The sequence below is a fragment of the Schistocerca gregaria genome, chromosome 5 (genome assembly GCF_023897955.1).
Source record: "Schistocerca gregaria isolate iqSchGreg1 chromosome 5, iqSchGreg1.2, whole genome shotgun sequence".
Lineage (NCBI taxonomy): Eukaryota > Metazoa > Arthropoda > Insecta > Orthoptera > Acrididae > Schistocerca > Schistocerca gregaria.
The window spans coordinates 343,353,920-343,368,896 of NC_064924.1; the positions used below are offsets into that span (position 1 = coordinate 343,353,920).

The window sequence follows — 14,977 nt, forward strand, 5'->3', positions numbered from 1 at the left end:
AGTCGCAAGGCATGGTAGTTGCGAAGGAGATCCAATGCCTGGCCCCTGCTCCGATCCTGCCAACCCCATTGAACAAATCGATCACCTGCAATCGAAAACCAGGTTGGGGCCCATCGGCAATCGCGACAATGCATCAGCGTTGGCGTGCTGGGCCATCGGGTGATAGTGAATCTCATAGTGAAAACGAGACAAGTATAAGGCCCAATGTTGCAGGCGGTGAGCTGCCTTATCCCGAAGCTACGTCGATGGGCTGAACAGAGAGACCAGCGGCTTTTGGTTGGTGATGAAGCTTTTTTAGAGCATAAACGATAGCGAGCGCCTCCGTTTTGATTTGAGAGTAACGCCGTTGCGCATCGTTGAGGGTCTTGGAAGCATAGGCGATGGGTCGTTCCGACCCATCCTCATACCGATGGGCGAGAACAGCCCCTAGGCCATACTGTGACGCGTCAGTCGCCAGAACCAAGTGCTGACCCGGATGGAATGTGGCAAGACAAGGCGCCGACTGCAAATAAGCCTTCAGGTGGACAAAAGCCTGCTCACACTCGTCGGACCAACAGAAAGGGACGTTTTTGCGTAACAGCTGATGCAGAGGATGAGCTACCGCCACCGCGGATGAAATGAATTTGTGATAATAAGCAATCTTGCCTATAAACGCCTGAAGTTCTTTGACCGAAGACGGCCGGGGTAGAGGGTTATTGGCCGCAACGTGCTGACGTAGAGGACGTATACCCTCATGGGACAAGTGGAAACCAAAATACACAATGGAGAGTTGGAAGAACTGTGATTTCTCCACATTGCACCTCAACCCAGCCGAATGCAAAACCTGAAACAGTGAACGCAAATTGCGAAGGTGCTCCTCAGTGGAGGCCCTCGTGACAACAATGTCATCCAGATAGTTTATACAGCCGGGGACAGAAGCCGTGAGCTGTTCCAAAAACCGCTGAAAAATGGCCGGCTTGCTAGCGACGCCAAATGGTAACCGCTGGTACTGATACAACCCACAACGAGTGTTGATGACAAGAAATTCTTTGGAAGAAGCATCCAACGGCAACTGATGGTACGCCTCCGATAAGTCAAGTTTGAAAAAGAACTGGCCCCCAGCGAGCTTGGTAAATAACTCCTCAGGACGGGGGAGAGGATAAGTGTCAATGAGGCTCTGAGTGTTGACAGTGGCTTTAAAATCACCACACAATCGCAGACTCCCATTTGGTTTCGAAACCATCACGATTGGCGATGCCCATTCACTGGAGGTAACAGGAAGGAGAATCCCTGAAGCTGTTAACCTGTCTATCTGACCCTTGACAGGTGCACGCAACGCCACCGGAATAGGGCGTGCCCGGAAAAACTTAGGGCGAGCTGTAAGTTTAAGAGTAATGTGGGCTTCAAAATCCTTGGCACGACCCAGACCAGCAGAGAACATGGACGAAAATTCAGAACACAATCCATCCAGCTGTTGATACGGAATATCCGCAGATATGAGGTGCACATCATCAATGGAGAACCTGAACAACTGGAAAGCATCATAACCGAACAGGTTTTCAGTGCCCGCATGATCCACAACATAAAACGTGAGGGGCCTAACAACAGACTTGTAGGCAGTGGAAGCATCAAACTGGCCAATGATAGGAATTTTCTGTTTATTATAAGTCCTCAGATTTCGCATAACTGGAGACAAAGGAGGGGAGCCCAACTCCAAATACGTGTGAGAATTAATGAGAGTTACTGCAGAGCCAGTGTCCACTTGCATGCAGATGTCTTCATCCAGAACACGAACAGTAACAAATGACTTATTTGTTTGAGAAAGCACACAGTTAACATCCATGTCCGATGCCTCGTCCTCGTCGAGAGGAACTTTAAGGCGACTGACACACAGAAGCAATGTGGCCTGTTTTCCTACATGAATTACACGTGGCCCAACGTTTTAGACACGCGGCCCTGTCATGCTGTACGAAGCAACATGGACAAGAAGGAAGTGCGGAACGAACCTGCTTCTGTGGTTGATGTTTCCGCTGCGAGCTTTGTGGCCCAACGCGATGTTGTTTATGCGAGTGAACCTCTGCCACATCTTCGTTCTCCTGTGAAACAGGCAAATTGTCCGTGTCGAAAGTTGACTGTACAGCGCCTACATAACACCACGTGTCTATTTGCGCGCCAGCAGTGTGAGACGCTTCAAAGGATTGAGCGATGCTTAGAACTTCCGACAATGACGGGTTTGGCAGCTGTAGGGCACGTTGCCGAACTTCTTTATCAGGAGCAAGCCATAGAATAGCATCCCTGACCATTGAATCAGCATAAGACTCATGATGAGTGTCCGTGACAAACTGACATTTCCTACTCAGACCGTGTAGTTCCGCCGCCCAAGCCCGGTAAGATTGATGGGGCTGTTTACGACACCGGCAGAATGCCACGCGGGCGGCAACGACGTGGGTGTTTTTCGGTAATAGTTAGACAATAAGTCACACATTTCTTGGAAGGACTGAGAGGCAGGTTCCCGCAGAGGGGCTAACTGAGATAGCAGCTGATAGATCCGTGGGGAAATCCAAGATAGAAATAACGACCTACACATAGGAGCGTCAACAACGCCGAAAGCCAAGAAGTGTTGCCGCAAACGCTTCTCATAATCCTCCCAGTCTTCAGCGGCCTCGTCGTAAGGAGGGAAAGGAGGCAGAGAAGAGGAAGACGACGCCTGAATCGCAGTCGCCAGCTGTGTTTGTTGAGCCTGAATAGCAGCCGTCAGCTGCGTTTGTTGTTCAATGAGTGCTTGCATAAGCTGTTCCATGTCTGCCCCGTCACGAACACACAAATCCACAATGCAGTGAAAATATCCCATCCTCGTCGCCAAAAAGTGTTATAACCTTTAATCACCAATAATTGCGTGGATATTCAAACACTCTCACTTAGGAACAATAGCTGGTTACATGATAACAACTCAGTATCTCGTATTTGACTGCAATGCCGTGACATGCGGCCAGCGCCGTTTGTAGCTAGGTGGTGCTCCCGCGCTCAGCCGAGTTGCGGAGCGCCCCTATCGCCGTTTGCGCGTACTGTCGTGGCGGCACTGTTAAATGTCGTGGCACTGTCACAACAATTCCCACAGCAGATTTTCTAACTGTGTTTTTGCTCGCCAGATAAATTTTGTGTTTCTGAAATTTTCAAGTTTACTAAATTCCCAAATTCAACTTCATCAGTATCAAATCTATGAATTTCAATATTCTCCAATCTATTTTCTTTTAGTAAATTGATACTGTCAAAATTTCCATTACTCTGATCACCAAGTGTGTTCACAAAATTTGTCTGTATGTATTCCCTTTCACTAGTTTCTATCAAAAGTTTTCTTCCAACCCAATCAAACGCTGTATTTACTTTCACTATCCAATTCATACCCAAAAGAAAATCCTCATTAAATTCCTGAATTACAAAACATCCATGTGTGAACAACTTGCCTTCAATTAAAAATGTCACTAAAGCCTGCTTTTTTACCAATTTACTGCTCTTCCCAGTAGCACCTTTTATCTTTACCCCAACAACTGGCATTTCAACATAATCTTTCCCCACTTTCAATTTCTTGCTTAACCTTTCAGATATTCCCGACATCGCACTTCCTGTATCAATTAAACATTTACCAATCCATGACCAAATTTGAACTTTTATATAAGGGCTGCAAAATTGATCACTTTTCTCAGAACTTGTATCCTCATGTAATAAATCACTTTCAATTTCCCCAAACCTATTCTTATCAGAATCATATGGTATACCATTATATGTATTATTTGTCACAGTTATAAAATTTGCACAAGATACAAAATTGTCATTTGTACTCTCTATTATCTCAAATAGCCAAGAATTTTCATCCAAATCACATAGTATACTATTGAAGTACTTATCCTTCAGCTTTTCAAAAATAAAATATCTCATCTTTTCCCACCACTCAGGACATATAGTTTCACATACATTAATAAGCATCTTTCTAAAGTTCTTGTCAAAAGAAATAGTTTCACTGTTCATCCATAGATTCATAAGAAATGTGTGTGTGTGTCATTAGTATCTGTAAAAGTTTCACTTAGGCTAGAAGTTATACATGTGTCATCATTATTTGTGTAGTCAGATTCTTTACCAACAACATCAAAATTCACGCTTTCACATACACCCTGCTTGCGAGCCTTATTCATCCTGGTAACGTCCCTGGGAATTTCTATAATATTCTCACTATTTAATCCATTTTCAACCATGCGTATACTCAACTCCCTATTTAAACTAATGAAACACCTATCCTCAACACTATCATAAAAACCATTACCATCATTATCAACTTTATCATCAACATCATTATACATATTCAGCTCATGCACATTCAAATTATCCCCCAAAATATTATTTCCCCTTTCTAAAGTTACCAGATCCCTTTCACCAATACATTCGTTCTCGCAGCATGCATTCTCTCTTTCATTCACACACGTCTCTGAACTACTACAAATTACATCATTTGACAAAGTGTTGTTCTTTTCTGCCCAAGTGTAAAACTCTGTCAAATTAAATGAATCACAATTACTTTTATCTACTGTATGTTCTCGTGTACTGAAAATTTTATCTTTATCAAAATCATCATTATTTTCCTCTTGAAATTTCTTCAATAAGTAACAACTAATAACCTCATGTGATAGCTTAGGTTTGGAACTGTCATGTTTGGGTTTATGATAGTCACATCCACTGGTCCTTTCATCGAGCTCACCTTCTGCCTCAATCTTGCGCACCTTCAAGGGGGCGACTACTCGTTTTTTATTTCATGAATTACAACTGGTTCCTGTTTGAACTGCTGATTGTGGTTCTGCCAATGTCTCTGATCAACATTTGTGTTCCCATTCATATGCCAAACATTACCTGGTTGTTGGTAGTTTTTGTTGTAGCGATCTCTAGCAAAATTTCTGTGATTTTGATCCCTAAAGTGTTCTCTATTTTGTTGATTATTTCCACGAAAATGTTGTTCTTGTTTTGGATGAAAATTGTGGTCCTTCTTTTGAAAATTGTTATACCCCTCTGAATTTTGACTGACACCATGATAATTGTTTTGTTCCCTTTTTTGAATGTTATCATTTCCCCAATTTTGACCACTACCTTTCTGAGTAAACCCACTGTGTGTTCTTGTTACCCTATCCAACTTTCCAATATAATTGAGAAACTGCTCAACATTAGTATCAGGACAATGAACTAAACTCAACTGCATTGCTGATGACAATCTTCTCTTTAAGGTATCAATTTTGATCAAGTCATCCAAAGGTTTTGTTAAATGAATAAGTTTTTGTAGTTCACTTTTGCAAAATTGTTTCATGCTCCCATCTGATTCTCTATAGTTTCTCCCATTCAAAAATTCACTTTTGATTCTAGTTTGTTTAAGATCATCCCAAAAATTTTCCAGAAATTTTGATTCAAATTCTGAAAAGGTCACCCCCACAGTTACAATCTGGTTTGCCCAAGTCAAAGCTTTCCCTTCCAAGAATTTTTTCACAAATTTAATTTTCATTTCATCTGGTGAGTGAGGTAAAAAACAATCCTTACAGTACTGTATAAAATCAACGGGGTGTAAGGGTCCATCTACTGAAAAGTGCTTCACTGGAATATTAGATACAAGATTGCATGTGTTGACATTGTGATTTTTGCTTTGAAATTCAGTGTCAAAACTTTTAATTTTTTTCGCTAAGTTCTGTGACAGATTTTTTGTTTTCTAAATCATTGCATTTTACTTTTTTTTTCTAGAGTAACCAAACGATTGTCAGTTTTTTGTTCTACATTTTTACTAAAAGTTTTCTGTTCTCATCCAAATCTTTAATTTCCCCTTTTATCTCATTAAAATCAATTAAATTTATTTCCCTATCTGCCAGTAACTCATTTTTTACAGTATTAATTTCATCGCTCAATTTAGCATCAATTTCATTTACATTTGCTTCCACAGATTCAATTTTTTCCTCAACACTGCCAACTCTGTTCGAAAAATCACCCACTTGGATATTGACTGCTTGGACTTGCAACAAAATGTTATCAATTTTTTCATCCCAGTAAGTCTTATTGTCATCAACTGATTGTTTGATTTAAAAGAAAACTTTTTAAATCAAATTGATTGGTTCTTTCTGTTTCATTTGACCTGTCTTGATTTTCGAAGTCTATTAAATTACTATTTTCTACTTTAGGCACAATACTCCCGAAAATCTCATATGTCATTGTGAAATGCTCAGTAAACAACCAGCTCTTTCCTGGCCCACATTGAGTGAACTGGGGTGAGGTGGGGGTGGGCGATGCAAGGTGGGGTGGGTTGAGGAATGGAGAGAGACAGGAGGCAGGGATGGGGTTTGGGGGGGGGGGGGGGGAGAAAGCATCTAATGGCTCATGGGAGAGTGGGGAGCCATCTGTGGGCTAGCTAGAGGTGCAGGTGGAGGGGGCAGGTGGCAGATGGCTTGAATTCACAGGCTAGGGCAAGATGTAGCAACACACAACTAGCTGACATAAATTGGATGGGGTTACTTTGGCAGGAGATGATCTGTGTACACACACACACACAAAATTGGGTGGGGAGACAGTGAGTTACCTTGGGTTTAGGGCACAGAGATTACAGGAGTGAAGGACATGCTGTAAGGATAGCTCCCATCTGCATCTCAGAGAAGCTGGTGGTGGGAGGATCCAGATTGTCCAGGTTGTGAAGTTTCCATTGAAATTGCACATGTTACACTCTGCTGCATGTTGTTCCACTGGGTGCTCCACCTTGTTTTTGGCAACAGTTTGGTGGTGGCCGTTCATCCTAGTCAACACTGCTTGGTTGTCATACCAATGTAAATTGTTGGACACTGGTTGCAGCAGAGCTGATATATAACATGGCTGCCTTCACAGGTGGCCAGGTCTCTGATGGGGTAGCATAAGCCTGTGACGAGACTGGAGTAGTTGGTGCTGGGTGAATGGATTGGGCAGGTCTTGCATCTGTGTATTCCACAAGGTATGATCCCTGTGGCTGTGGATCAGGGGAGGGAATTCTCATCACTGCAAATGCATCTGCCACAGATGTTCAGGCTGTATGGAAGGGATTTTTTGGTGTGGAAGGGGTGGTGGCTGTCAAAGTGCGGGAACTGTTGGTGATTGATGTGTTTGATGTGGGTGGAGCTGAGGTGTGGATGGAGCCACCTGAGAGGAGTAGACTGACATCTAGGAAGGTTGCACAAAGGGTGGAGGAGGACCAGGTGAAGTGGAAGGGACAGAAGGTGTTGAGATTGTGGAGGAATGAAGATAAGGTGTCCTGGACTTGGGTCCAGACCCCCGATTTGTAAGCTGTTGAATAATTAGATACTGAGTCTAAGAGGACTAATTCTCTGATTCTAAACCTGGATGATGAAGCCATTGAATTAAATTTGGGAAATGACAGTGTAAGGGACATTCATTTGGAGACCACATGAGACAGAACTGAACAAAGTTTTAGAGAAAACATAGTAGTTCATAATAAAAGAAGATAAATATGAGTAAATAATAACCGACATTTTAAAGAATTTACTGAACTAAATTCAGTTCATAAATGTTTATGATGATCTGTAATGAGACATTGTATTCTAGACAATAAAGAACAGCCAAAGTTTAAAGAGAAAACTACTGTAACTTACATATGGTAGCCAGTGTATGTCATCAGAAGTGTGTGGGATTGCAGGATTAGTCAAAAGTGTATCATCTGAGAAATGTTACAAAATTTTCTGTGAGCTCTTCATAATTGCCTCAGCCAAATTAGAAATCAGTAACATATTGCGAGATCAAATATATAGTGTCTGACAGAAAAATGTATACACACTTTAAGGAACAAAAAGTGTTACTTATGTGTTTATTTTACATTTAATAATTGATCACACATGTTGTACAACCTTCAGTTTAGCACATGGTTACTTTAAATGCTCAAAATGTTCACCGTTGGCAGCTATACACATAACAGAACGACGAGCGGTCACCACAACTATGTCAGTCAGTGTTACAGTGGAGATTGCTGCACATGTCACTGTAATCTCCTAGCGAAGTTCCTCCAGTGTGCATGGCTTATGTCGATAGACATTATCTTTCACAATTCCCAAGTAAAAGTCTGTAGGTGTTAGATCTGGCAACCGTGGAGGGAACTCAATTGGCCGTCTTTGTCCAATCCAATGCTCTGGAAAATTGTCATCCAGAAAAGCTCGTACAGTTAGGTGGCACCCCAACCTGTTGGTAGAAGACCTGTTCATCAGCCCCAAAGAGCACACATATACATGGCAAAATTGATGTGCATAACATTTCCAGGTACACTTCTCCAGTGACACTAGCATTAAAGAAAAAGGGTCCTACTAAGCCCCTAGAGCCTAAATGATAGTCCACACTACACATGAACCCCATGATAGAATGACCACTTTATCCACATAAACATGCGGATTTTCCGGTGCCAAGTACACACTTTTATGCCGATTCACAGTTCCATTAAGTTTAAATTGTGTCTCATCACTCCACACTACCTTCATCACAAATTGTTCATTATCAGTTACTATTTGCTGGTACCATTCGCAAAATTGCATTTGGCCATCAGGATTGTCGTCATTAATCACGTGCAGTAATTGTGGAATGCAAACTTTCCACTTTGCAGCTTTGAGAATTCTTCGTACACTTGTATTGCTAACCCCCACTGCATATGCACATTGCGTAGCAGACTTCTGTGGAGAATTAACAAATGTTCCTAACATGAGAGCTGATGAAGCAGTACTTGTAGCTGTACGCTGTCTTCCTGACCTTCCTTTGTGAGTATCACAAGTCATTCCATGCAATTCAAACTTGTCAGTGATGTGTTTAGTCCTTAGGTGGGTTGGTGGTTCTGGTTCAGAACCCCACCTCCACTGATGTTGCACTTCAACTTTTTTATAAAACTTTAAAAACCACTTCACAATACATTTTCATTGCTCGAATGTCAAATCATGCTCCAGCCATCTTGTTTTCTCAAAACCAAGATGAAAGTACTAACATCTGTTGAGCCAAAGACCATACTACAATGCACTCATAACTCAAATCGAATGACAATATTGATATCTTGATAGAGCCTGACACTTTTCTGGCAGATTCTGTATTCCAGAAATATTCTCAGATGAAATGGCTATACCTGTGTACACAACTGATAATAAAAAGTAACTGTAAGAGTTGCATCCCAGTTTGCTTCATTAGTATAAGGCAGGTGCCAGAAATAATTAGAAATAATTGGATTTCATAACAAATGAGAATGCACTATGCTTTCATTTCGATGTACACCCAATTTCTGCTGCCTTCCACAGTTGAAATATTCTGATAAATTAGATCTTCTCTCTCCTTTTGCTATCTGACAGCTAGGAAAAAAAGTAATTATGAACCAATAACTACAGTATGCAGTGAGCAAATCTCTCATGGATATATCAATAAATCATTAGATGTATTCTGATTTGCTATTTTTCCAGACAGTGAAATTAGCTGCACAAAGCAACTATCAGTTTATGAAATTATTATATTCAGAATGAATATTGTCAATTTTAGTAGCATTCACTCTTTAATTCATCCTTTAAATTTCTATCTTTCTGAATCAAGTAACATTAGTTGTATTTTCAAATATGTAAATAAATGATTAGTGCGGAAGTAGATGTAGATGAGGAAGTAAGTAAATAAAATAGAAAGAAACATCTACATGGGAAAAAATATATTAAAAACAAAGATTCCAAGACTTACCAAGCGGGAAAGCGCCGGTAGACAGGCACAATAAAATAACACACAAACACACACACACAATTTCTAACTTTCGCAACCAACGGTTGCTTCTTCAGGAAAGAGGGAAGGAGAGGGAAAGACGAAAGGATGTGGGTTTTAAGGGAGAGGGTAAGGAGTCATTCCAATCCCGGGAGCAGAAAGACTTACTTTAGGGGGGAAGAAAGGACAGGTGTACACTCGCGCACACACACACACACACACACACACACACACACATATCCATCCGCACATACACAGACACAAGCAGACTGCTTATATATATATATATATATATATATATATATATATATATATATATATATATATATATTAAAAACAAAGATTCCAAGACTTACCAAGCGGGAAAGCGCCGGTAGACAGGCACAATAAAATAACATACAAACACACACACAAAATTTCTAACTTTCGCAACCAACGGTTGCTTCTTCAGGAAAGAGGGAAGGAGAGGGAAAGACGAAAGGATGTGGGTTTTAAGGGAGAGGGTAAGGAGTCATTCCAATCCCGGGAGCGGAAAGACTTACCTTAGGGGGGAAAAAAGGATAGGTATATACTCGCACACACACACACATATCCATCCATACATATACAGACACAAGCAGACATATTTCAAGGAAGTAAGTATTATGATATAAGAAGACCAGTTCTTTAATTTAGATCCAGACCAAAAGCAGCCATTTAAATAAAAAAACTGTGTGTGCCTCATAGTTGATTGACCCATGCAAAGTCAAAATACTCTCTAACATCTATCAGCTCTTCAGAATTCTAACTTCCTCACAACATCTGAGTGAAAATTAGTTTTCTACTGTGTACTAGTGAGGTATTTCACTATTCCACTGTTATTTGAACATGATCATGTTGACAGTTTGGCTGGGCTCCAGTTAACAACTGGGGCAATAACTGATAAATTAATGCTTGTAAAAAATTACAACATATGCAGCCATCACTTCCAGTAGTTATAACAACGAAAGCAATCAATTTTTGCCAAAATAATGTAATTGGATAGGTCAAAAATCTACTCAACAAGCAGCGGCAGAACACACACACACACACACACACACACAAAGGTTATAATTAGGCAATCTTGCAGAGCCACTGACACCTTCTTGAGGCAGAAGGGTTGAAGGGGAAGGAAGAGGGATGAAGGAAAAGGACTCAAGAGGTCCAGGAAAAGGGGAAGCTTTTGGGAAAGTCTACCCCGAACCATGGGTCAGGGGAGACTTACCACAAGGGATGAGAAGGAAATGGTGACTTTCCCAAGCTTAGAAAGCTTGACTAATTATGACTTGCTTTTATATGTGTTTTCTGCTGCCACTTGGTGAGTAGATTTTTTATCCATCCCATTCAATTACTTCCAGTAGTTAGTTTTATGAGAGCAATGTTGTCTGCTTCTTTCCCATTGCTTCTTTCTTCTCCCTGGTTCCAGAGATTATTTGATGTTTGTTAAGTGAACAAGGCATATGTGACTTTTTGGTAATCCATTAGACATTTTATTCCAATTATATGCCCAATAACCAATAGGGGGATCAATTATCACCCACTTGGTATAGTTAGATGGAATAATTCAGTGACAATATATATATATATATATATATATATATATATATATATATATATATATATATATATATATATATATATGAGCTAATGATATGTAGTTGTGACTGCTCATCTCTCCTCCTCCCCACTGTACTCTCTCAAAATATTGATGGATTGTAATTGAGAACATTCACCAGCTCTTTGCTGAGAGAGAGAGAGAGGGGGGGGGGGGGGTGAGGGGGGGAGGAAGGGGGGTTGAGCTTGGACAGAAGAGGAGAAGGGGTGTAGACACCTAGATGACAAGGAAGACACAAAACCAAAGATGTACTAGGTCTGTTCAAAAAATTTCGGAACTTTGGCCACAAAATTTTTCTATGCTTACTTTTTACTTATTGTGTACATGGCCTCTTTCGAAATACTCTCCTCCACACTTGATACAGCACTCCCAATATTGTTTCTGCTACTGGAAGCAGTCTTGGTACACCTCTTTCTGGACTGTGCGAAGCGCCATCTGCAAGTTCTTTTTTTAATCGTGTATTGTTGCAAATCTTCATCCTTACAATGGGGTTTTCAACTTTGGAAATAAAAAAAGTCCAAAGAGGCCAGGTTCTCATTTGCATGATCCAAAGGCTCTTCACAGATTGTGAGGCAAAGCTCTTGACTCATGAGCTGTGGAATGAGCTTGGTGGCAACATGATGCATGCTAAGATGCCGTGTCAAGATTTCATGACATGATGCAACTGAAATGTTACATTCTTCTGCAGTCTTTCAGATGGTTAGTCCTCAGTTGGCATGCACAATTTCCTTGGCATTCCTGACGTGAGTGTCGTTGGTAGATGTAGCAGGCTGTCCTGAATGAGGGTCATCTTTAACTTCTGTCTGGCCATTTTTAAACCATGTGAACCATTTGTAACACTGAGTATGATTTGAAGACTCATCACTGTAGGCTTCCTGCATCATTTGGTGCATCTCACTAAAGGTTTTCTGGTTTTCAAGCAAAATCTAATTCAGATGTGTTGCTCCTCTAACTCTGCTATCTCAAAATTTGCAACGTGTGCGACACAATGTTCTACTCAATACAGCACTGAACAATAACTAATAGATATACAGCAGTGAAACTTGTGGCAGTTACTCCACATTTCGCTCCATCATACCATCCAAGCAAAATTACCGTATGTTCTGGAAGTCTTTGAAGAGACTTCATTTTCTTAAGACTTTTGCAAGAGTTCTTAGTGTTCTTTGTATATGATTTTCAGGTTGACACTCACCAGTCCACTCCAGCTGTGGAACCAAGCAGTTATGAAACTGAGGAGGAGCCAGCAGGGACAAAGCCAAAGCAGAAGGTAGAATTTACAGAAGATATTGAGAGCCAGTCACAACCGTTACAGCAGCAGGGTCAGGTTGTTGTTGTAGGAATGGATGTGACAGCAAGTTGTGAAGGTGGAGGTCGTTGGTCCAGGCCTGGAACACCGGTGCCACCACCAGATTTTGGAGTACTTCCTGGCTCAGTGTCACGGAGTCGGAGTGCTACTCCAGCACCTGTAGAAACTGAAACACGATCCATTATGTTGGAAGGACATTTACCATCACACACACAGTTACTTGTGTCAGATTCTGAGACACATGCTGAACCAACTGGTGCCCCAGGTAGTGCAGATGCTGATCCTCCTGTTGTTCTAAGTGGAAAAGTGACACTTTCACTAATCAGCCTTCAAGAAGCACTTGCTGCTGAGGAGGAACAGGAACAGCAGAAGCAATCTGAGCAGCAGAAGCAATCTGAACAGCAGGAGGAGGAGGAGGAGCAGCAGCAGCAGCAACAACAACAACAACAACAGCAACAACAACAACAAGTAGGAATAAAATGACTGTTTTACTGACTGCTGCTATGCCAAAAACTAACAAGTGTGAACTTTTCCTGGCATTTTGAGATGTTAAAACTAACCACTTTTTCATCAAAATCTGTGCTGAAAGAACTGGTCATTTCAACAGGCTAGTAAAGATATTACATATGACAAGTATTTCTTTGTCATTGTACTAAAAGCATCTTGAGCTATCTCATGGAAACACCTGCAACTGCTTATTGCCATTGGCTCATTTTTCAGATTATGAAATATGCCTAATCAGTAACAAAGGAAATTACAACATCTATTTATTATTAACATGTGAATAATTGGAACTTGCTCACTTTATCATGATATGTTTTGCATAAATTAATTATTACTGTTATCCCCCCCCCCCCTCATTTTTTTCTAGTTGGTGTGAATAGAACTGATAATATTGAAAACTTTTATTTCATAGTTAGAGTTGGGCATTGCTGTTTGGCTAACATCACTAAATGGAATGAAGTGTTACTCAAGCTCAAATATTCAATCTTAATTTAACGGAACAAACTATGTTGTTGTTGTTAGGGTCTTCAGTCTAGAGACTGGTTAGATGCAGCTCTCCATTCTGTCCTATCTGCTGCAAGCTTCTTCATCTCTGAGTAACTACTGCAACCTACATCCTTCAGAATCCACTTAGTGTATTCATCCCTTGGTCTCCTGCTATAATTTTTACCTTCCACGCTTCTGTACGATACTAAATTGGTGATCCGTTGATGCCTCAGAATGTGTCCTACCAAACGATCCCTTCTTCGAGTCAAGCTGTGCCACAAGTTCCTCTACTCCACAATTCTATTCGGTACCACCTCATTAGTTAAGCGATCTACCCATCTAATCTTCAGCATTCTTCTGTAGCACCACATTTACAGAATTTCTAAACAAATTATCACCCATATTTCACTTCCATACATGGCTACACTCCATACAAATACTTTCAGAAAGGGCTTCCTGACACTCAAATCGATACGTGATGTTAACAAATTTCTCTTCTTCAGAAACTCTCGCCTTGCCATTCCAGTCTACATTTTATATCCTCTCTACTTCTAACATCATCAGTTAATTTGCTCCTCAAATAGCAAAATTCATCTACTGCTTTAAGTGTCTCATTTCCTAATCTGTTTCCCTCAGAATCATCTGATTTCATGCAAATACAGTCAATTATTCTAATTTTGTTTTTGTTGATGTTCATCTTATATCCTCCTTTCAAGACACTGTCCATTCCATTCAGTTGCTCTTCCAGGTCATTTGCTGTCTCTGACAGAATTACAATGTCATTGGCAAACTTCGAAGTTTTTTATATTCTCCGTGGATTTTAATTCCTACTCGGAATTTCTTATTTTGTTTCCTTCACTGCTTTGTCAGTATACAGATTGAATAACATCGAGGATAGGTTACAATCCTGTGTCTCACTCCCTTCTCAACCACAGCTTCCCTTTCAAGCCCCTCGATTCTTATAACTGTCATCTGGTTTCTGTACAAATTGTAAATAGCCTTTTGCTCCCTGTATTTGACCCCTGTCACCTTCAGAATTTGAAAGAAAGTATTACAGTCAACCTAATCAAAAGTTTTCTGTAATTCTACAAATGCTAGAAAAGTAGGATTCATGCAACACGTGTGACAAACAATCATTCAGAATGAAAGAAAAGTAAAGCAATAAAAAGAAGACTGAGGAAATGTTGGATTTATTGCAGAAATATGAGCCATAAATTCTGAACAGCCAAATTTTTATTTAGTCGCATGTAATGTAATTAAGGTATTAGACAGAAATGCCACTCAGTAGAGAGTAGTCATCC

General features: G+C 40.6%; 1 protein-coding gene across 15 annotated transcripts in view; it reads left to right on the plus strand.

Annotated features, from left to right (window-relative positions):
- The window catches only part of LOC126272912 (ABC transporter F family member 4), a 202,419-nt gene that overhangs the window by 125,791 nt on the left and 61,651 nt on the right, over positions 1-14,977 (plus strand). For 14 of the 15 annotated variants that reach the window (XM_049976184.1, XM_049976177.1, XM_049976189.1 and 11 more), the window contains one exon: positions 12,561-13,154. In XM_049976184.1, coding sequence (XP_049832141.1) covers positions 12,561-13,154 — 594 coding nt within the window. The remainder of the gene's footprint in view (positions 1-12,560; positions 13,155-14,977) is intronic. The other variant, XM_049976192.1, reaches the window with a different exon arrangement.